A 24351-nucleotide genomic window follows, 5' to 3' on the forward strand; every position below is an offset into this window, starting at 1 on the left:
GGTGGGTAGTGAACTGTGCCTTGGAGTCTGCTCCTGGAGCAGCACAACCCATTTTCCTTGACACAGGACTTGTTATCAACACATGAATTAGCCCTACAATGCAGGGAACAATCCTTCGTCAGTGTGGGGGATGGACTAGATAAAAGAAAACCATTCCTTTTCCAAATCAGATTTCTGTGATATGATTCTCTGAAGATTTTATGAAAAGATAGAAGATTCTACGAAGTCAGGTGGATGAAGCCATATAACAAGAAATTAGTACACTTAAAGGTGTTTTATTGCCAGAAATGAAAGAATACAATACAGTTCAGCCAGCAAACTATTTCCCAATGTTTTTGTCCTATTGCAAATAGCATTTAATAGTAGATTGTGGTTAGACTAGCTCACTGTCAAGCAGACATGACTATTTGCTTTATATCTTAACATTTCCGAGGTTGTTGGATAATGTAAATTCTTTTGGGCCATATACTCTTCTGCAGGGCTGGTCGTGGCTTTTGATGAGCCATCTGTGCTGCTGCTGCAGGAAATTTGTGGCTGATCTGAAAGATTAAAAGAAAAACAGTCACAACAGAAAACACTTTTTTGGTGCTATTTCTCTGCTGAATTTCATCTTGACAAAGATTTTTTTTTAAAAGCTTTTATATTTTAGCAGACCAATCTTAGTGTCTGCCATTGAAACGAACAGTATATATCTTAGACATAGCAGCTCCATGTATTTGACTAGCAGTGAAAGACTTGCACCCGGTTGTCACCAACACACTGCATACATACCAGTGTCAAAGTTACTTCAGCCTGGTTAACATGTGAATAAATGAGGACACCCCCCCCCCCCCCCAGATCCCTACTACTACTACTACAAGGGATGCCAAGCAGAGCCAATCAGCATTCCAGCTGCTGTTAAAGTCACTCTCAGTCCTTCCAAGTTGCAGTTGTAACAACAGTAGCCCACTGTGATATCTGAGCCCTCTTCCCAATCCCAGAGAAAAACAGCATGTTTGAAGAATCAGGGAGGTCAGAGAGAGTGGAAGGAATGCTAAGTTAGAACAGAGGAGTTAGGAGATGGGAGACAGGGGAGGAGAAAGAAGAAAGAGCCATGTATACTTCTAGTTCTAAAGAAAAGGAAATAAAGTCTGAGCTAATTTAATCTCCGATATGCTTTGCTGAGCTTGTCACACACCAGGGATTTGATCCAAGGAGTTAATGTTACATACAATATTTATATGCTGAAAACGTATTTAATTGAGCCTTCAGTAAGCACTAGGCAAAACTAAGAACAGAATTATCTAAGGCTTAGGATTTTAATGACATCATGTTTGTGTAATTTTAAAATCATATGCAAGAGGAGTGCAAGTTAAGAAGCAGCTTGTAAAACAGGTTCTCTCAAATATTTAAACTGCAAGTGGAGTCCTACAGTGGACACCATGAAATGCACTGGATGTTGCTGTGGATTGCAACCAAAACTGACAGGAAAGATGCCCCATTCATAGCAATCTGACAGAGAACTGCAGAACCATGGGAGTATCTGCAAAGGCAGAGGTCAGGAAACAGCACTGGAAACTCCAAAGTCTCACATTAGTCCTCAACCATGATGGTGGCATGGGCTCAGGGCCAGTGCTACCATTTAGGCAACCTAGGCAATGGCCCAGGGCGTCAAAATTTTTGCGGGGCGCTATTTTGCCGGGCGGGGGGGGAGGCCGCAAGCGGGTCCGGTGGACTTACCGCAGAGTTATGCTGGCGGACGGTCCGCTGCTGGAAAGGCTCCGGTGGAGCTGCCGCAGTCACTTCGGCGGACGATGCACTGGAGCCTTTAGACCAGCGGACCGCCCGCCGGGGCCCTGGGGGGCGGCGAAATGGCGTCTGCCTAGGGCGTCAGAAACCCTGGCGCCGCTCCTGCATGGGCTACTGGACAGTGCTGAGGCTACTTCTGATGTAGGCTGTGTGGGATGCCCAAGAGGATCACCTGTGGCTGTTCTGCTGACTCTGTCTTGCCTTTCTGGTGTCTATTTTGCTGTAGCTTTGTTTGAAACTTATCAGGGCTGATGGGCACCTGTCCTTATGTTGTGAACTTCCTTCAGCTGCTTCATTGAAGTGATCTCCTTGCTTGTGTGGGTAGCCTACTTATCCGAGTTAAATTAATCTTGCGGTTAAGGCACAGGACTAGAATCCAGAAGATCTGGATTTTATTCTCAGCTATACCATTGACTCCCAGTGCCAGTCTCAGTTATTTTTCCCAAGTTTTTAATAAATCTGAAATTAATATGGCCCTTTAAAAACTATACAATGTCTTGTTATACCCAATAGAACACAAATACATGCCGATCTTTAACAGTCACAGTGGAGTACAGAAGAGAGTTCAAAGTTACATCTTAGAAATATCACAGCCGCCACAGAAAAACAAAAACATCTCAGCAATTGATTTGTAGAATAATTTTTTAAATAGCTAGTTGAATCCAGGACATAGCCCCACATCCATCAGATTACAGCAGTTAAGGGAAATTAATTTTGTTATAACACCTTATCAGCATCTCTTTATAGACTAAAAACAGGCATGTCTGCCCTATTCCACTACATATACTTACTTTCTCCAGTGCATCAGCTAGTAAGACACCCATATTTTGCATTTTTGTAACACTAACAATTGAGCTGCAAAGCAAAAGAATTTTTTTCAGGATTTTTGTCTCCACAGAAACAGACTTAAAAGAAACCTTGAGAAGAAAAATAAAGATATAAACAACATAGCCTTTGTGATTCAGCTATAACTTAACTCTATGATATAGGGGGGAGGGGAAGGAAGAGTTTAAGATCATCTCTCTACAATTGCCAGATACATAGTTTTCCTCTCTATTTGTTTCTAGTTTCCTGTTACCAAGTACAAGATAATACTTTTCCATGGTGACTGATCAAAGAGGCCTTCTGAGGGATAAGTAATAATTTCTTTGTATGTTGCTGGCAAATGTTTCATGAAATCACAAGGTCTACACTGCAATAAAAGACTGGCATGGCCAGGGCTGGCCCAGGTCAGCTGGCTCATGCTTGCGGGGCTTGAGCTGCAGTAACAAATGAACTTCCCAATGGTGAATTTAAAATACTTCAACAAACAGACATAACAACCAAGAACCAGGCCCTAGCACCCTAAAGGCATGGCTACACTTGTGAGTTAGAGCGCATTAAAGCAGCCCCACGTGTTCTATCTCACGATGCGTCCACACTGGCAAGGCATGTAGAGTGCTCTGACTCCGCAGCTAGAGTGCTCCTGGTAATCTACCTCAGCGACTGGAATAACATTCCATGTGCCCCCGCTGGAGTGCCACGGTCGAACTCCTGTGGAAGATGTGGGGACAGTGTTCAGTATAAGGGCCCCCTGCAGCTGTTGGCTCTCCCCAAGGCACAGAAACCCAGAGGACAGTATGGCCATGAAACCATCAGTCCCCCTGGACCCTGTGCTTACGAACCAATGCATCACAGGATGTTGGGACTGGATGCAGAATGCCCTGCACCCCCCACCCCCTTCCCACAGGCTACAGCACCAGATTGGGAAAAGGTGTTCTGTGGGATAGCTACCCATAATGCACTGTTCCCAATGCCGCAGCAAATACCGCAAATGTGGCCACACCAGTGCACTTGCAGCTGTCAGTGTTGACAGACTGGAGAGTGCAGTAAGGAAAGCACTGCAAAGGGCTGGTTTAACTCAAAACGCTCTCCATCTGCAAGTGTAGCAATGACCTCAGTGACTGCAAATTCCAAGGAGACTAATCACAGTACAAAGTTGCACTAGTAGGCCCCTAAGTTATCCGCCATTAAACTTTTTAACTTTGACCTACCCAAAGATATTTCAAGTATTTATTCTCTGGATAGATTTCAAGTGGTGAGATTTAGGGTAATTGCATGAATGTATTTCTCATGAAAGGTGTCGGACATTTGAAATCTTCTTTTAACAGGACATGTATATCACAGATGCTGTTGCCCTACAACTGTGCCAAACCCTAACCTGGAGAGGCCACCTCTAACATGAACAGTCCCATCTCCAAGCCTCCTCAATCCTCAGTCTCTTGGCTAAGGCTGCGAACCAGAGTGCCCACTATGATGAGACACCTGTTATGAGTCCAGTAGGAGCTAGACTCAGGACATCAACTCATTTCATATAGGCCACTTTACAGGTGTCAGATGGAAGTGATTTATACCACCACCAACCTGAGCCACATTTGAATCAGTGATCTAGAAGGTAAAGACTCCCCAAGGCATTATCAGCCCTCCAAGCCACACTGTCTTGTTTCCCTAAATCACTGGATTATTTTCTGTGAATGAAGGACAGTCTTTGCTCCATTTATCATGACACTTAAGTTTACCGAACAAGTTAACCTGCATGCATTACGAAACAGTCAGCTACTTAAAAAAATTCTTTTGTTAAAAAAATGAGACCTCATTTGTAGCTTTTACATAATTACATCTTGAAAATAAAGTTTACTATCCCCTGCATAAAATATACTCCAGGAAATATTTGTTTCTTTCCAGTTTCTAATGGATTTTATAATTAGCTCTTTGTTTACTAGTTTTGTGTGCCAGAATCAATGCTGTCACCTCAGCCTAGTTCCAGGAATAGTGTTTTAGTTCAATGTCTTCAGAGCCAGCAAGGGAAGTGCAGTGCTGATTTTTGTGGCCATTTGTTTCTGAGCTTTGAGAAAAATAAATAAGTAGAAAAAATCTGTAATGTAGAGGATTTCCAGCAAATTATAGCTGTTTAAAAGAGATCAGACTTAGTGCCAAAACTTGGGTTTAATTGCCAGGTCAGCCACAGACTTCCTATGTGACCTTGGACAAGTCATTCTGGGCTTGTCTACATGGAGACTTAGAGCATGTCTACACTGCAGCTGGAAGGTGTGATTCCCAGTATGGGTAGGCAGACTCACGCTAGCTCAGTTTGAGCTAGCAAGCTAAAAATAGTGTGGATGTTGCTGCACTGGCAGCAGTCTGGCCTCGCTATCCAGGGGGTTGTGTGGGCTTGGGCTTGGACTTGAGTGTGGTACCCAGGTAGATTCTTCCTGTGCTGTCACAGTGGAGGACATTTGTGAGACTGCCTTCCAAGAACTCCGCACTAAGCTTGGGCTTACAAGATATGCTAGGAACAGGACTAGGGTGGAAGAGATTCTGGGGACAGGGCTATAGGGTGACTGATTTTATAGGGACAGTCCTGATTTTTGGGTCATTTTCTTATATAGGCTCCTATTACCCCCACCCCTGTCCTGATTTTTCACATTTGCTGTATGGGCACCCTACAGGGCTACAACATTCAGCTCTGTGGCCCATATGGCAGCCCCAGGAAGCTGTTGTAACATAGATAGGTCCCCAGGGCTGTCTAAGGTACAGTGGGGGCCACTCCAGCCCCTGGAACAGTCCAAGGTCAGGCGGGTGGCTTAAAGCCACCTTAGCCCCATTACCTCCCAATGCACCCATTGTTTCAGGGAAAGTAAGACCAGACCAGATTATCTTTTGTCAGTGTTTTAATATTAGACAGATTTACAGAGTTATAGATTCTGAAGTCAGAAGGGACCACAGGCCACTAAATTTATCCCAGTTATGCTTATATTGAATCCAATAACTTGTGTTGGACTAAAGCTTAATTTGTCTTTTGGGTAAGCCATGATTTCTAATTAATCTGAAGACATCAAGAGATAGAGAAGCCACCATTTCTCTTAATAGTTCGTTCAAGTGACCACACTCTGGTTAAAAACAATTGTGCTTAATTTCTAATTTGAATTTATCTGGCTTCAACTTCCAGAAATTGGCTCTTGTTATGCTTTTCTTTTCTAGATTATTTAGTACCTGAAGTTTTCTCCCTGTCAAGGTACTTATGCATCATAATCAACTCACCTCTTCCTTCTTTTTGTTAAGCTAAAGAGATTGAGGTCTTTGCCTTCAAATATGAGAGAGAGATTTTCTCCAGCCCCCTAATCATTTAAAATAAACAAAAGCTTTTTAAAAGGAAAATAAAGCAGCAAAAAAAAAAAAAAAAAGGGTACAAGCCAATTATTTCTCTTTTCAGATTACCTTCAAATCTGCCTTTCATTTGTATACTGCAGCAGAATTTAGTGCTTACTAATTGCACTGTTCAAAACCACAAAGCTTTATTCTTTCTAGAAACCTGATGCAACTTGCTGTTAATTTTACCCTTAAACATCAAGGCATGACTGCAGATGAAATACCTTGTCTTCTCTTTTCCAAGGTTCTTGGAATTTTTCTCAACAGCTCCATTTTCTTGCTTTTTGGAAACTCTCCTACCTCCAGATTTGACTGTTAGAAGACAACAATTTATACTGTGTGAATAGCTTAAACAGCTACACAACTGCTCATCAGAAGGTTGATTAAAAACACAAAATCAAACAAAACGGAAAAAAAAAACCAAAAAACCTGCACAACATATACGCAGGAAAACTGGTAATACGAGAAAAATTTGTAAGATAGAGGAGTTCAAAATAACTCTTGAGAGTTAATCTCTGTTGTGGTTCTTCTGCAGTGTGGGTGGAAGTTGAAAACCAAACTGAGCCCCCAAGAACCACCCAAGACTATCTTTAAAAACTTTTGAACTACAGCATGACCAGAGTAAATTCAAGCTATTGCAATCTAAAAAGTCGTATCCTTAGGAATAGAAACTATACTGGTTCTAAAATTTGGCTGCCCTCATGCATTCCTTCCCAGAGACCTTACATGTAATTGTTTATAGATTTAATAAATAAATAAATAAATAAATAAATAAAAGTAGAGTCCATCAGTTATCAACACAGCATACAAGTAATAGCAGGAAGGTTGTTTACATGATTTACTCAAGATACCCCAGAATAAAACTGTATGCATAATACAAGTTATAATGCAGATAGGAATCAACTGCATATTTATCATGCACTAGTGTTCTTTCAAGCTTAATTATAATTTATTAAAATGCTTGCCAATCAAAAAACTAATTAGTACTAATTAAGCTACAGATGACCTAACAATGACAATTTAAGTGTTGAGCAATGTCAGATAAATCCAACTTTTTAAAGGGGCATGTAAAGATATTTCAGATGACTTGTTAAAGCAAATACAAATATTCTTGTGCACAGGAAGAAGGTAAATTTTATAACTGTCAAAGTAAATAAGAACAAGCTGAACAGATTTTTGGTTAATTTAATCTAGTTGTTTCATTTTATGGCAAGGTTCCTATGTTTAAACAGCCAAGACAAGCGTTTCTGTCAGATCTTGGGGATGGCACAAGCAGGAAAGGAAAATTGTTTTTAAAAGTATTTCAAGCAGGTTGCAGAATTCCAAATAAGTACACTTCTACCCCAATACAACGCTGTCCTTGGGAGCCAAAAAAATCTTACTGTATTATAGGTGAAACTGCGTTATACTGAACTTGCTTTGATTGGCCGGAGCGAGCAGCTCCACCCTCCCGAAGCGCTGCTTTACCGTGTTATATCCGAATTCGTATTATATCGGTTTGTGTTATATCGGGGTAGAAGTGTAGTATTATGTTCATCAAGACCAGCTCTAAATGTATTTATATGTTTATTGCAGAAATGAATGTCTGATGAATGTGACACAAAATGCATCCACTTTCCACTAAAATTGCATATTTAGGGGGCTATATACAAGTTTGTACATATTTCCCCTCCAGACTAGCATCAAGAGTCATCCTTGTGCTCATCACTGGTCCACCTGGCCTTAATAGGATTAAATGTTACAATAACAAATGTATACAACATAAATAGGAAAAACACACAGTTATTTTACAGCATGGAGGGAAAATTATTGATTTAATATTGCAATGTCAACAATAGTTTTTATTGTAAATGTGCTTCGGATTGTTACCAGACATGTTATAAATGGAGGAGGAGATTTTCAAAGCCACAAAGGGCAATTGGATACCCACTTCCCACCAAAGTTCTTCTGGGATCCTAACTCCCCTTTGTGGCTTTGAAAATCTTCTCTATAAAGAAATCAATTATCGACAAGCTACTAATAAAAAGAATCTAAAGTTTAAGGGCCTGATTCTGTAAGGTATAGAGTTCCCTCAATTCCCATTAAAATTAATTGGAGTTGAGAATGCTCAGAATTCTGTGTTAGGTACAGGAACTCCTCACTTAACACTGTAGTTATGTTCCTGAAAAATGCAACTTGAAGCAAAATGATGTTAAGCGAATCCAATTTCCCCATAAGAATTAATGTAAGTGAGGGAGTTAGGTTCCAGGGAAATTGTTTTCACCAGACAAAAGGCTATTATACACACACACATACATTTTAAACAATCAATTTAATACTGGAACACAGTGATGATGATTGTGAAGCTTGGTTGAAGTGGAGGAGTCAGAAGGTGGGATATTTCCCAGGGAATGCCTTACTACTAAATGAACTAGCAATTGACTGAGCCCTCAAAGGTTAACTCTCACAACACTCTGTCTGCTCTCCCTCCTTTCCCGCTGCCTTGTAGAGATACACACCCTGTGCCTGAGAGGAAAAAAAAATGTGCATTTCCTCTTTAAGTAGCTGACTCCAAGCTTAAGTACGCTGCCTTGTTAATTAAATCAGGTTGCTGAGACCTGAGACAGAAGCTACTGCCCAGAAGCTCCCTCCCTCCACTGTGTGTCCCCCCTGCTCCAGGGCCACCCAGAGTTGGGGGCAAGTGGGGCAATTTGCCTCAGGCCCCATGAGCCCTAGCCGAGAATCCCTTCCCTGGCTAGAGGTGCCTTTTTAATTTTTACTCACCTGGCAGTGGTCTGGTCTTCGGCAGCAGGCCCTTCACTCGCTCCGGGTCTTCGGCAGCACTTTGGCCGCTGGCCCTTCAGTGCTGCCAAAGACACGGAGCAAGTGAAGGACCCGCTGCCACCAAAGACTCAAGCACCGCCCGGTGAGTACAAGCACTGCAGTGGGTGGCACCTTTTTTTTATGTCTGCTCCCCCACTTTTCCCCAGGCCCCTTGAGTCTCCTGCGTGGCCCTGCCCTGCTCTATGGAAGATGGGGTAAGCGGGGTGCAGGAGCGGGAGTAGGGGGAGACACCCTGACATTATCCCCCCCTTTTCCTCCCTCCCCCTGTACAGCAAGCAGAGGGCAGGAGCAGCGCATGGCAATGGGGGGAGAGACAGCTGCTACACAGGGAACTTAAGGTTGTGGGGAGCTGATAGGGGGGCTGCTGGTCCACCCTGGTTCCAACGACCCATCAGCTAGTTGCAAGAGGCTGCTCTTCCCGCAAGCAGTAGACAAAACAGGCGGTTGCCAAACAATGCTAGAAGGGAGCATTTCACAACTTTAAATGAGCATGTTCCCTAATTGATCAGCAACTTAACATCGAAACATTAACCGGAGACGACTAACTGAGGAGTTCCTGTATGTGGCTGCTCATCATTTGCTTTATGTTTTGTAAGTTTCCTTAACAGCTATTTTGTTTTTGTGAAAACTGAACATTACCTACTGAAAATGCAGCTTGAGGTCTTTTGCTTTGTCTATAGCGTTGCAGGAACAACAGCTATAGTTATAACTGAGGAGGCATTGGGAACTTTTTTTTAAGTTGCCTTTTAAGCTGAAGTCTCTTATGATCATTCTTAGCCAAAAGGTGAACTTTGTGGGGAGAGATTTGAGGGTCTCACAACTTTAGCAGGTTTTGGGGAGAGGAGAGGTTTTGGCATTAAGAGATTTCAGATAATTTTTCCCCCCTCTAACTGATAATATAGTTTATAGTTAAAATTCAATTTGCTCCAGACTTAGTCCTTAGTGAGAGCAGTCATCTTTTGGATACATATGATGTTTAGTTTAAGTTAGACTAAATCAGGACTTTAACTGGAACCCTACGACCAAAATGCCCTGAATTTTTGTACCGGAATTTCCAAATCATAGATTGAGATTTCAAGATTAGGGCTACAGTGAGCTGAACCCTTAATTAGAAGGTGACATTTAGTGCCTCTTAATAATGGGCCCTACCCCTGTTCAGTACACACCCAAATTACTGGAGGTGTCCAAAATCAGATCTGAACCTAGATCTAAATTATGTGGCTTGCATCCATTTCTGGAAATATACAATAAGCAGTTGTAAATATTTTGACAGTAGGATACATAATTTTCATTGACGTTTTAATAGTGAGAGGTAAGGCTCCAGATAATATATGCAGAAGCATGTACACATCGTACAAAGCTGCCCACTGCATGAAAGAAGAGGCTGAAGGAATACAGGGAGGGACCCCAAGGCATTTAAAAAATAAAAAAATCTGCTTGTGTACAATTTTTTAAGTTGCAAGGCTAAAAATAGATACCATTCAAAATGAATATGCTTTTAAAGACTAAAATTATTTTGCATTTTAAAAATGAAGTTTAGTAAATTATTAGTGTTTAATGTGCATTAACTGACTAATTAGGAGGGGGAAATCTTAGTGTATTTAGAAAAGAAGCTCTTGAACATAACTTTAGATTTCACCAAAAACTGCAGAATTTTTAGTATGTCGAATAAGTGCACGTGGGGCAGCTATAAAATAGTAATCAGAATGAACTTTTCCAAAGTACAGTCGGTCTTCACACAATTAGCTATTGTACATAGGGATTAGTTAATGTTTGTACAATTCTGAATATTTAAAGCACCAAATAAATGCCAACTATTATGACAGATCATAACTGCTCGAAAGGAGCAGTTATAGTACCACATTAATGATCTTCAGGTTATGTGAACAAAGGCACCATTGAACATAACATTTCAGAGTACTTATTTGTTTCCTGTTATATGATGACAAAGACGACTTAAATTCATAGTTATTTAAATGCACCAATCACATTTTTTGTTACTCCTTTATAGCACATTCCTGAGTAAGATTATCACCCTTCTCCTCTCTCAGAGTTGCCACAATCTGGTGTTTGTTTCAATTCAGGACTATGGAACTGATTATGAAGTCCCAAACACTCACATGTGATTTCACCTAATAAACAGGAGGAGATAAATGAGAAAAGAAACAGCTTTCATCTACAGACAACGATTACTCAAAATTTATACCGCAGCTATAAAGTACAACACCCTTCAAACAAGGAGTGGAATGCGTTGCCTGTCACAGCAAGTTTGCAATCCAATACTGCAATCCTGAAACCTGAATGTCACAGATGGATTCTTATCCCTGCAATGGGCTTCACTGAAATCACTGAGGTGCTGCATAGGTACAGGTATCCACTTGTCCAGACTAGACTGCAGAATCCAGGCCTAAAATGCAATAATGGCAGTAGAAGAGGCTACTACAGCTAGAGAGGGGTATTGATAAAATGTTAAGGGCCCAATTCTGTAGATGTAGCTCAGGCACATGCCCATGGACTTTAGTGAGAGCTTTGGCGCTGAAAAATCTGGGTTATAATTTTGTAAAGTAATCCAGAAAGTGGCTGTAATTCCTTGAAGGGACACTGCCAAATTTGGAAATTCTAAGACACAGGTACACCTTTCAGCCTCTCTACATACTCCCTTCATCAATGTTAATTGTTTTTCGCCTTTTTTATTTTTAAAAGCTTAGTTATTCTCTTAAGGAAAATGCAAACCAGCAGACCAGGACTCAAAAAGGATGAAAACTCTTGTTAACATACCAGAGTCAGGGACTCAGGATTGAGGCTATTCCCAGCTCTGCTTGATACTTGGTACGCAATTCTGACACCCAAGTTTTTAAAAACAGCTGCTAGTTTTGGATGCCCACACCACAACCTGCTTTTTGAAACAGGGACCCAAAATAACCCAGTCACTTTCAAAAATATCTGCTGAACTCCCTAGTAAAAATTGGCAAAAATATTTCCTTCCATCCTCACAGGAGGAAGTCCACTTCGGCCACGTCCAGACTACCCGCCGTATCGGCGGGTTAAAATCGATTGCTCGGGGATCGATATATCGCGTCTCATCTAGACGCGATATATCGATCCCCAAGCGCGCTTATATCCATTCCGGAACTCCATCAACCCCAACGGAGTTCCGGAATCGATGGGGAGAGCCGCGAACATCGATCCCACGCGGTGTGGACGGGTGAGTAATCCGATCTTAGATATTCGACTTCAGCTACGTTATTCACGTAGCTGAAGTTGCGTATCTAAGATCGATTTCCCCCCCCCGTAGTGTGGGCCAGCCCACTTGTAATGCACTTCAGGATTCTTAAATAGAAAGAACTGTAGAAGTCGAATCCAGTAGTTAACATCATCAGGAGAAACCCCAGGATAGCAGCAAACTCGCCTGAACACATGGTGCGGAGGAAGTGGGAGCGTGGGCTCTTTCCAGGTGCGAGTGAGGATCACGACAGAGTTCAGCGATGCCTGGTGCTCACACTGGCTGGATTTCACCCCTCTCCCTCTGGGGAGCTGCAGGAGCGGCCCAAAGGAACCAGCCCCTCAGAGCTGGTCGTGGGGCCAGATTCTGCCGAGGGGCTCCTACGGGCAGGGAGAATTGCCGGCCAGGCACAGTCTGAACGTCAGTCAGGTCTGCGCAAAGGCCAAGAGGAGGGAGGGGTGCTGGAGTCTCACCCCTCGCGGCCCCCCCGGACCCGGACCCTGCACGACGGGGAGGGGCTCTCACAGGAGACTACGGGAACGCATTACACAATGAGGCAGGTAGGTAGAGTGTGAGAGACCCCTCCCCCCGGAGCATATTACACAATCAGGCGCGCGCGTGTGTCCCCGTCCCCCCTAACTCTACCACAACCGCGCGGAGCAGCCACCAGAGGAAACCAAGCAGCTTCTCTGCTAAGCAGGGGCGCCTACCTGCCGGAGGGCGCCCGCCTTTCAGGGGGGACGGCGGAGCAGACGCTTCCTTCGCCATGGCAGGGGTGGGTAAGTGTGGACAGGCGCCAGCCAGTCGCGAGCCTGCAGCGGCGAGTCCCAGCTAGGAGCAGGCGCGCGGCGCTCCCTTTTGTGGAGGTGGGGCAGGGGGCGGGGCGGGGCAGCGCAGAGCAGCGGCGCGAGAGCCGGGAGGGCGTGTGAGGGTGCGGGTGTTGTGTTGGGGGACAGCAGAGGAAGGGGCGGTGCGGTGTCGGGGCTGGATGGGTGCAGTGGGGTATGAGACCGCCTAGGGCGCCAAGATTTGGGGGTGCCAAAAAGCGATGCCCAATTTATTTTTTCACAATACAGTGGAGTCACATCTTACATGGGGGTTAGGTTCTAAAGTCACTGCATAAGAGGAAAATCTTGTATAGTGAAAATTACCATAAAGTACAGTATACACTAGAACAGGGGTCCTTAACCTACGGCACGCATGCCAAAGGTGGCACGCAAGGAGATTTTTTATTTTTAATGGCAGGCTGTGAGTCCCAGCTGCCGCTGAGCCTGCTGTCAACCTGGGGTTCTGTTCACTCAGCTGGCAGCGGCCACTGGCCCCACTCAGCCTCCTGCTGGCCTGGGGTTCCGTTCACCCAGGCCGCCAGGAAGCTGAATGGATCCGGTGGCTGGGACTCCGGCTGGCAGCGGGCTGAGCAGGCTGAGTGGGGCTGTCGTCTGAGACCCCGGCTGGCAGGAGCCAGTGGACGGAACCCCAGACCATTCATCTCATCAGGATTGGGGTCCTGGTTGCCAGTCCTGCTCAGCCTGCTGACGATCTGGGGTTCTGGCTGCCAGTCCCTTGCCAGCGAGGGTCTTGGCCACTGGCCCTACTCAGCTTCCTGCTGGCCTGGGTGAACGGCAGGAGGCTGAGCGGAGTCGCCGGCTGGGACCCTAGCTGGCAGCTGAGTGAACGGAACCCCAAGCTGGCAGCAGGCTCAGTGTCCAGACCCGCAGCCTGCCATTTAAAAAAAAAAAAATCAGCTCGCTTTCCTCCTTTGGCACGCATGCCATAGGTTGAGGACCCCTGTTCTAGTGTAGACAGTGTATACTATGTATACTGTGTGTACTGTAGTTTATGGTAATTTTCACTATTCGCGATTTTCCTCTTTCGCGCTGACCTCAGAACCTAACCTCCACGTAAGATGTGACTCCACTGTATCCATTTTAAAAATTTATAATGAGTGATGGTCTGGAGGGGAGGAGCAGGGCGCAAGGTGGACGTTTTGCCTAGGGTGCAAAATATCCTTGCACCGGGCCTGTTTGTGGTGTAGGGGCTGGATAGGTACAGTGGAGGTATGAGAGCAAGGGGCTGTGCGGTGTATGGGCTGGATGAGTACAATGGGGGGCAGCAGAGGAAGGGGCAGTGCAGTGTAGGGGCTGGATAGGTACAGTGGGAGTTTGAGAGCAAGGGGCTGTGTGGTGTAGGGCTGGATAGGTACAGTGGGGATATGAGAGGAAGGGGCTGTGCGGTGTAGGGGTGAGTACAGTGGGGGTATGAGAAGAAGGGGCTGTGTGGTGTAGGGGTGAGTACAGTGCAGGGGGTAGGAGAGTGGGTCTGTGTGTTATGGGGGAAGGAGTAGGGGCAGGAGACAGGGACTGTGGTGTAGGGGGAATGGATTGGGGGTATGAGAGGAAGAGGTTTGTGTGGTATAGGTATGAGGGATTGGGGAGTGTGGTACTGTGGGGGTATGAGAGGAAAGGTTTGTGGGGTATAGGTATGAGGGATTGGGGAGTGTGGTACTGTGGGGTATGTTTAGGGAGTAGGAGAGGAAGTGCTATTTGTGTGGTGTACCTGTTTGGCACTGGGAAGAGGTTGGTGTAGAAGGGTTTATTTATGTTGGTGTGACAGTGCCGGGGAATATTTTACATCCAAACAAAACATTGTTTTGAATAAAGCATTGTAAAAAAACTACAAAATACTTCATTTAATAATTAGCTTGAAAATTCTTTTGAAAGTACACTTTAAATTTGGGGCTTAAACTAAAGAAATACTCTCAGGTGCAATAATTAATCACTGTGGCTCTGTCTTTAAGCAAGAAAGAGTCAAAAGTTTGTTTACCCTGGAACCTTATAAGATCTCAGGTTGGTATCACCTGTAGGTTTACATTGTTTTGGGGGTACATGTTGAGCATCAGCATCTTTGCAGTAATCTCCCGCAGGAGCAGGTGCTCAGAGAGCTTATCAATATTCAGGAATATTATTGTTTCTATATTATGGCTTTTCGGCCTGGGGATTCAGGCCTCCAAGAAATTCCAAACAGGTGTAGGGTGATTTGTGAACCTGACCTCCCCTTACCCCTAGAAGAGGGGTTTGTGAAAAATTTTTCCATTGTAATATAGGGTTACAGTGTGGGAAGGGTTGAGGCCCACTGCTGTAATATTGTAATACTGTCCTAGAGCTCTGCTATTGTCCAGAGTACTGGTACCCTTGGCATTGCTTGTTTTACTGGGATAATTAACTAAATTATAGTAATAGCCAGCTCTTATACATCAGTAGATCTCAACGTGCTTCACAGTCTCTCGATGCTGTTATCCTCAGAATATCAACACCTCTCAAGGTGGGGAAGTATTATTATCTCAATTTTTACAGATGAGAAATTGAGCCCCAGAGAGGCTAAATGCCTAGCCCAAGATGTCACAGGAATTCTGTGGTGGGGTAGGGAATTGAACTCTAGTCTCCCAAGTCTTAGCCTGGTGTCCTAATCTGAAAACATCTATATTGATGTAAGGGTAGATTAAAATATAGTCAATAATTTAGCTGAGAAAGTAAAACTTTATTATTGTTAATTATTTGTATTACTGTAGCACTTAGGAGCTTTTGTCATGGACCAGGATCCCAATGTACTAGGGATTGTGCAAACACAGAACAAAAAGATAGTTGCTGCCCCAAGGATCTTGGAATCTAGTTATCAGACAAGAGTCAACAAATGGATACAGATAAATAGGGGAGTACACGGAGACAAAAAGAGGCAATAATGGTCAACATGATAGGCATTTCACACCAACAGCCAAACCCCTGTCAAGTTTTTTGAGCAAAGGAGAGTTTTGAGGAGGGATCCGAAGGTCAGGAGTGGTGGTAAGCTTTTTGCTGGCCAGGGTGGAGGCTGTTTTCAGAGCCCCGCTCCTACTTCCTCAGCTGCCAAGCAAGCAAACACACAAACAGCTGGCTCATCACAGGAGCAAAAATGGCTCTTCAATCAATCAGCAGTGGAGAACAACCAATAAAAAGTGAGCAGCATGGCATCCCCTGGAAGTTGGTGCCCAGGGGCAACCACCTGGCTTGCCTACCCCAGAACTGGACCTGTTGCAGGTAGATAATTAATAGACCTTTCATTTTCATTTTTTATGGATTTTTAGCAAAATAATTTCTGGGTTTTAAAATCGCTACCAGTTTTGACTAATTTTTCACCTGAATTTTAGACCACTCAAGTACATGAAAATACTGATTATGTTAAGAAAATCCAATACATTATATTGGTTAGATGTTTTATGTTTTTAATAAATTAGTCTAAATGTGAGGCTGTCTATTAAAGTAAGGCAAGATAGTGGAAGATATATACACAAGCATGTGGACGCATATGTTTCCATATTATGTACGGTTCATGAAATAAACTGCTTTTACTTTTAATACTCTTACTTTTCTCTGTTGCTTTTTTCTGTCCTTCCATTCTCCGATATTAATCCTGATATTTATCCGGAAAACTGAATTAATTTTTTTTGCACTAATTTTCACCCATTTTAAATGTTTGTAATAAACACTGATGGATTCCCAGGAAATTTTAAACAAATTAAAAACTGAAAACACAGTGCCTTAATAATGAGGTAGCATCTCCCAAACATGTGGGGAAACGGAAGCTAACATCATGGGCTGGTTGGAGATTAGCATTGACAGCTCAATAGTGAATGAGAAATAGGTGCTGTGCAGATTGACTGCGAAGGGCCTTGAAAGTGAATAGAGCAACTTATGTTTGATGCAATAGAGAAGGGAGAGTCAGAGGAGGAATGCAAAAAGAGGAGTGATATGGTCAAAGCAGTGGTGTGACACTGAGGCTCATGGGTGGTTCAGTACCCTGTGTCAGGAACTCTTGTTCAGCCTGACATACTCACTACACCTAACACAATGTCATGATATATACCCAAAAGGTGGCATGTCAGGGTATGTCTACACTACGGGATTATACCGATTTTACAGAAACCGTTTTTTAAAAACAGATTGTATAAAGTCGAGTGCACATGGCCACACTAAGCACATTAATTCGGTGGTGTGCATTCATGTACCGAGGCTGGTGTCTATTTCCGGAGCGTTGCACTGTGGGTAGCTATCCCATAGCTATCCCACAGTCCCGCAGTCTCCCCCGCCCTTGCAATTCTGGGTTGAGATCCTAGTGCCTGATGGGGCAAAAAACATTGTCGCAGGTGGTTATGGGTACAGCCTCACCCCTCCCTCCGTGAAAGCAGCAGACAACTGTTTCGCACCTTTTTCCTGGGTGAACTGTGCAAACGCCATAGCACAGCAAGCATGGACCCTGCTGAGCTCAAGACAGCAATCATGGATGTTGTAAACACCTCGCGCATTATTGTGCAGTCTATGCTGAACCAGGACCTGCAAAACCAGGCGAGGAGGAGGCGGCTATGGCAGCGCGGCGACGAGAGTGATGAGGACATGAACACAGAATTCTCTCAAACCACGGGCCCCTGTGCATTGGAGATCCTGCTGGTAATGGGGCAGGTTCTAGCCATTGAACGCCGATTTTGGGCCCGGGAAACAAGCACAGACTGGTGGGACCGCATAGTTTTGCAGGTCTGGGACGATTCGCAGTGGCTGCGAAACTTTCGCATGCGTAAGGGCACTTTCATGAAACATTGTGACTTGCTTTCCCTGAAATGCCAGAATACCAAGATGAGAGCAGCCCTCACAGTGGAGAAGCGAGTGGCAATAGCCCTCTGGAAGCTTGCAATGCCAGACAGCTACCGGTCAGTTGGGAATCAATTTGGAGTGGGAAAATCTACTCTGGGGGCTGCTGTGATGCAAGTAGCCAAAGCAATCATTAAGCTGCTGGTACAAAAGGTGGTGACTCTGGGAAATGTACAGATCATAGTGGATGGCTTTGCTGCAATGGGATTCCCTAACTGTGGTGGGGCGATAGATGGAACCCATATCCCTGTCTTGGCACCGGAGCAGCAGGGCACCCAGTACGTAAACCGCAAGGGGTACTTTTCAATGGTGCTGCAAGCACTGGTGGATCACAAGGGACGTTTCACCAACATCCACGTGGGATGGCCAGGAGGGTTCATGACGCTCGCGTCTTCAGGAACACTAGTCTGTTTAAACGGCTGCAGCAAGGGAATTACTTTCCAGACCAGAAAATAACAGTTGGGGATGTTGAAATGCCTGTAGTTATCCTGGGTGACCCAGCCTACCCCTTGATGCCATGGCTCATGAAGCCATACACAGGCAGCCTGCACAGTAGTCAGGAGCTGTTCAACTACAGGCTGAGCAAGTGCAGAATGGTGGTAGAATGTGCATTTGGCCATATAAAGGCGTGCTGGCGCACATTACTGACTCGCTCAGACCTCAGCCAAACCAATGTCCCCTTTGTTATTGCTGCTTGCTGTGTGCTCCACAATCTCTGTGAGAGTAAGGGGGAGAACTTTATGGCGGGGTGGGAGGCTGAGGCAAATCACCTGGCCGCTGATTACGTGCAGCCAGACACCAGGGTGATTAGAAGAGCACACCAGGAAGCGGTGCGCATCAGAGAAGCTTTAAAAACGAGTTTCATCACGGGCCAGGGTACGGTGTGACTGTTTTGTTTGTTTCCCCTTATGACCCCCCCCGATTGACTCATTCCCTGTAAACAACCCACCCTCCCCCTTCGATTACAGCTTGCTTAAGGAAATAAAGTCACTATCGTTTAAAAATCATGTATTCTTTATTAATTCATTATAAAAAGAGGGAGAGAACTGATAAGGTAGCCCGGGTGTGGTTTGGGAGGAGGATAGGAGGGGAGGAAAAGGCCACTAAAAAAATTTCAAAGTAATGACAGCCTTTTGGCTGGGCTGTCCACGGGGGGTGGAATGGATGGGTGCACGGAGCCTCCCCCCACGCGTTCTTACAAGTCTGGGTGAGGAGGATGTGGAACATAGTGAGGGGTGAGAGTGGTTATACAGGGGCTGCAGTGGCACTCTGTGATCCCGCTGCTGTTCCTGAAGCTCCACCAAATGCTGGAGCATGTCAGTTTGATCAAGCCAGCAGCCCCAGAGTTGCATCTCGCCACCGCTGATCTTCCTGCCTACACCTCTGATCCTCCTGCTGCCACCTCTCATCTCGAGTGTCCCTCCTGTCCTCACGTTCACTGGCATCTTTCCTGTAATTTGATACCACGTCCTTCCACTCATTCAGATGAACTCTTTCATTGCGGGTCACTTCCATGATTTCCGAGAACATTTCGTCTCGCATCTTTTTTTTCTGCCGCCTTATCTGAGATAGCCTTCGGGATGGAGTAGGGAGGCTTGAAAAATTTACAGCTGCATGAGGGAGGGAAAAAAGGGAGAGAAGTATTTAAAAAGATACATTTTACAGAACAATGCTTATACTCTTTCATGGTGAACAACACTATTCACCTTACGTAGCACATGTGATTTGACTACAAGGTCGCATTTTGCATCTTAATATTGAGTGCCTGCGGCTCTGGTGTTAGAGATCTCACAGACACAGGTCTGGGCAGCAGAATTCGGCTTGCATGTGGCCATGGCAAGCCATTGTCTTCTGCAGCCTTCATATATCCAGCGCCCTCCTTTACCAAATAGCAAGCAAAGCCCGTTCAGTGCTGCTTCTTTCCTGTTAACATGCAGCAGCAGCAGAAACCACCCCCCCATCCAATTCTCTGAGATGATCGCTTTACCCCTCCTCCCACCGTGTGGCTGGTATCATGGAAGATCACTGCTAAACAACCTCCTCCCCCTGCACCCCGTGCCTGGTAGCAGGGAAGATCCCTACTAGCCAAACGCGAAAAAGTTCAGCGCCAACCACCTGCCCCCCTTCCCCCTGCTTGGCTACCTGCAAGGAAGGATTTCTTTTAAGCAACAGGCAAACAGCCCAGTAGGAATGACCATCTCTGTCCCCTTAATTAAATTCCGGAATTTCAACAAGGTTACCATGAACGATATCACTCTCCTGAGGATAACACAGCGAGATAAAGAAGGGATGTTGCTTCAATGCCAGCAAACACCGGGACCGTACGCAGCTAGGCTTTGTCATGCAATGATACCAGATTACTTGCTACATGCATGGCGTGGTCAAATGTCCTACCATGGAGGACGGAATAAGGCTCCCCTGCCCAGAAACCTTCTGCAAAGGCTTTTGGAGTACCTCCAGGAGAGCTTCATGGAGATTGTCCCTAGAGGATTTCCGCTCCATCCCCAGACATGTTAACAGACTTTTCCAGTAACTGTACTGGCCGCGAATGCATCCCAGTCCTCAGGGCAAATTAATCATTAAAAAACGCTTGCTTTTAAACCATGTTTTATATTTACAAAGGTACACTCACCAGAGGTCCCTTCCATGGCTTCATTGTGTGGGATAGTGGCTTGGGAGGGCTGGGAGGGTAATTCCATCTGTGTGAGAAAAAGCTCCTGGCTGTTGGGAAGAACGGCGTGCTGTGTGCTCTCTGCAAGCTCGTCCTCCTCTTCCTCCTTCTCATCTTCCCCGTCCGTAGAATCCTCAGCCATGGCTGAGATTATCAGCCCACCTTGGAATCCATGGACAGGGGTGGGATAGTGGTGGCGGACCCCCCGAGAATTGCATGCAGCTTAGCGTAGAAGCGGCATGTTTTCGGCCCTGCCCTGGACCTTCTGTTTGCTTCTTTGGTTTTCTGGTAGGCTTGTCTGAGCTCCTTAACTTTTACACGGCACTGTACTAAGTTAAGTCCCTGGTGTGGCCTCTCTGCATCATGGCCTTGGAAATTTTTTCAAATGTTTTTTCACTTCGTCTTTTGGAACAGAATTCTGTTAGCACGGAATCCTCTCTCCATACTGCGATCAGATCCAGTACCTCCCGTGTGGTCCATGCTGGAGCTCTTTTTCGATTCTCAGGAGACTGCATTGTTACCTGTGCTGATGAGCTCTGTGTGGTCACCTGTGCTGGTGAGCTCTCCACGCTAGCCAAACAGGAAATGAAAGGTCGTGGGGCTTTTCCTGTCTACCTGGCCAGTGTATCCGAGTTCAGATGGCTTTCCAGAGCGGTCACAATGGTGCACTGTGGGATACCACTCGGAGGCCAATACTGTTGAATTGTGGCCACACTAACCCTAATCCGATATGGCAATACCAATTTCAGCGCTACTCTCCTCGTCAGGGAGGAGTACAGAAATCGGTTTTAAGAGCCCTTTATATCGATATAAAGGGCTTTGTTGTGTGGATGGGTGCAGGGTTAAATCGATTTAACTTGCTAAATTCGGTATAAACGCGTAGTGTAGACCAGGCCTAATATATCACTGGAAAACTTAATAACTCACTGATCATTAATATCCTTGCATGATGTATGTATGGGGTGTGTACCAAGGATTATAAATATATGCTAGAATTACATTCTTAAAATGTGTTTGGCAAGCAATGAATAAGCACAGTCTGCCTTAGACAAAGAATGTGTATTTGCTTTTCTGACCAGCCTAACAGACTTTGAGACAGTCTTTACAAAGAGGCAATAAAGGACAAAAGCAGTGGGGTTTTTTCTTTGCAGTTCCCTCTGAATGCTGGCCATGTCTTTGTGCTAGCTTTGTAGACCCCTGTCTGACTTGAGACTCTTAAAATATTCTACATGGCATTTGCCAAAGTGACCCTGCTGAATTAAAGCTCTGCAATTTTCCTTTAAAGACCTGCAGATAACTTATGGAAAACTGAAAAATGCATTTAAGGACAATCCTGCCTCTATGTTATAATTTGTAATATACACATATTTACTTGAAAGGAAGATTTTTGTTTTAAGTGTTTGTCTGTTCTTGCTGCTTATTCTCCACTAATTAAGTTTTCCAGTTATTCACTATTCTCACATAATCACTTCCACCGTGAATCCACTGTCCTGTCATAAACAGAGAGAAAAGCAACAGGAGTAGTGAGGGCAGCAGTACCAATGAAGAATAGCAACACCCATTGCTGGGAGAAGCTACAACATTTTAAAAGATTGTCTTCTGATTGTGACTAGATTTTCCAAACCTCCTAGAGGGAGTGAGTCTGAAAATTCTCAGTTTGAGCAAGACATTTCAAAAATCCAATATTGTTAATATAAAATTAAAATCCCAAGATTAAGCTGGAGACAAGTTAGTAATAGCCTATCAGTTGTTCACCATGTATGAAAAGAGAGACAGACATATTATATTAGGTTTTTGTTATTTCTTTGAATTAATATCCGGTTATTGACAGATTTGTCTCAATTTTTTTGCTAAATCCTTTTAATAGTGAAGTTCAGCAAATATAGTGCATGGATGAAGACTTTTTTTTAGCCAAAAAATAAATAATGATAATTTAATATAGGTATTTATAAGCCTTTTATTCATCTACTTTTATTATTCTAGTCTACAAATCTGTTTGCTTTTAAAAATCTAAATACTGATCTAAATTAGTGAGGGTTTCAGCCATCAACTGCAAAGATTACTAGCTAACTCAGAAAGAAGCACTTGCATTTCAAGGTACTAAACCTTCTTAAGTATTTACAATTAGCTTATGTGCTTAAAGAAAAAAAAATAGTAAACCTGTGTTCAGGTATGAAAGCAACAGTACAAAAGGCAATGGCAGTACTCATATAAAAGTTATTCTTGAAGTGCAAGGTAGAGTCCATTAGAAACTAAAATATTGTAACAGACATCTGTAGCGCCCCAGAGGGGTGCTTCACCTACTTTTGAATCCATCTGGGCAGATGTTACATTCCTGGCCTTTCCTGGTTGCTACTTGTCATGAGTTACAGTGTAAAGCTTCAAAATTTTGATTCCATGACCTAATGTAAATTTCAGACATTAAGCCAAATTCAGCACAGGTGTAAGGGAAGACAGTGACTTCAATGAAGAAGGATGAATTGGGCTCTGTACCATATCTATAGGAAAAAAACCTTGTGCTTTGAGGGGGGAGGGCATAAAAGAGAACAAAATTAATTAATTTTATTTTCTGAATGATAAACAATAATACTCTAAAATTTGTAGCTCCCATTTGGGAAACAATAATGTATATATGATGCTGGCAGACCAGGTGCTAGCGCATGCCAAAGCCCCTGGTCAATTTACTTGTGTATTAGTATAGATCAAAATTATTTTTAAATGTATAAGAGTGTATTTGATGTTAAAACTCCATGAAAACTAATGGAATTTTACATGCATTGTTTTTACTTATCTGTATCCTGTTATAATGGAGTAGCGAACATTTACACTTGTAACTATATAAACTCATCAAAGGAGAAAGAAGTCTTGTGAAAAGCGAATTAAGACGTTTTAACAGAAAAGTGCTAATTTCAAAGCAAATGGTCATTATGTATGATGATTGGAGGTTAAAGGCTCAAAATGCATTTCTCACTCTCCATCACCAAAGGAAAAGCCTACGTGGGTCGTGACGTTGTCAGCTTGTTTTCTGTGAGAAGAAGCTATAAGACTAGATTAAAGGAAACACCCTTCCTCTCTGGACTATTTGGATTCTAACAGGGTGGAATAATTGAACAAGAAGACTGAGATCCACAAAGTTATTCTGGGTAGCCCTGAGACACTTTTGCGAAGCTGGCAGTTTATTACATCACTGCCAGCGTTTGGAATTATAAACTGTGACTCACCAGTACTTATATTTTACCTGCTTTAACCTCTCAATAACTTTCACTTCCTTTTCTTAGCTAATAAATCATTAGTTAGTTTACTATAGAATCGGCTACCATCATTGTCTTTGGTGTAAGATCTAGAGTACCAAATGATCTGGGGTAAGTGACTGGTCTCTTGGGATTGGAAGCAACCTGATGTGATGTGATTTTTGGTTTAAGTGACCTTTAATCATAAAGGCTAGTTTGTCCGGGTGGCAAGGTAGTTCCCTTAGACTCTCCAGTCTGTCTGTGACTCCATGAGACTGGTATAGTGAGCTAGGAGTTCACATTTGTTACTGGCTTGGTGAAATCTAATTATAGAACATATTACCAGTTTGGGGTGTCTGCTCTGTTTTCTGACAGTCTGTCCTGAGGTAGGCACTCACGGTCGTGAGCCACTCCAGACAGTGTGACAGTATAGTGAAAAATACCAGACATTAGGTATTCCAATGGTATTAGTATTTTAATAAATATTGCACAACATTTATAAAAACCCAGCTGATTCTTTGTGGTATCAGTCAAAGTTTCAATTATTCAAGAAAATTTCAGCTGAAAGTTGACTATGTAGCCATGTAATTTTAGTCTGTCATGCAGGTTGAAATTCATTCACTCTTCTGCTCATGCTAAATGGGGCCAGAATTTCACCACTATCTATTTTCCAGTATTTTGGAAATTATTGTGAGTATGGTACTTACAAAAAAGTACGCAAAAGAGTATGGTATTTTTTAAAAAAAGAGA

The 24351-nt window shown here is 43.8% G+C and overlaps 1 protein-coding gene across 2 annotated transcripts; it reads right to left on the minus strand.

The window, feature by feature from the left end:
- Positions 1-253: 253 nt before the first annotated feature.
- DAPL1 (death associated protein like 1) lies at positions 254-12847 on the minus strand. 2 transcript variants are annotated; one of them, XM_050969372.1, is made up of 4 exons: positions 12733-12847; positions 6201-6288; positions 2580-2643; positions 255-539 (listed from the first exon to the last, which is right to left on the minus strand). In XM_050969372.1, the coding sequence occupies exons 1-4, from the start codon at positions 12788-12790 to the stop codon at positions 420-422; spliced, it is 330 nt and encodes a 109-aa protein (XP_050825329.1). In that variant the 5' UTR covers positions 12791-12847; the 3' UTR covers positions 255-419. The 2 variants fall into 2 exon arrangements, with proteins under 2 accessions (XP_050825330.1, XP_050825329.1); XM_050969373.1 differs by lacking the exon at positions 2580-2643 and having other exon boundaries at positions 254-539.
- Between the last annotated feature and the right edge of the window lie 11504 nt (positions 12848-24351).

Source organism: Gopherus flavomarginatus, chromosome 10 (genome assembly GCF_025201925.1).
Source record: "Gopherus flavomarginatus isolate rGopFla2 chromosome 10, rGopFla2.mat.asm, whole genome shotgun sequence".
NCBI lineage: Eukaryota > Metazoa > Chordata > Testudines > Testudinidae > Gopherus > Gopherus flavomarginatus.

Coding starts and splice junctions, on each gene's coding strand:
- DAPL1 (XM_050969372.1), bottom strand. CDS start 12,790: ATGGCGAAGGAAGCGTCTGCTCCGCCGTCCCCCCTGAAAGGCGGGCGC. Junction 6,289..12,732: donor AGGCGGGCGCCCTCCGGCAG/GTAGGCGCCCCT, acceptor GTCTTCTAACAG/TCAAATCTGGAGGTAGGAGA. Junction 540..2,579: donor TAGCTGATGCACTGGAGAAA/GTAAGTATATGT, acceptor TTAATCTTTCAG/ATCAGCCACAAATTTCCTGC.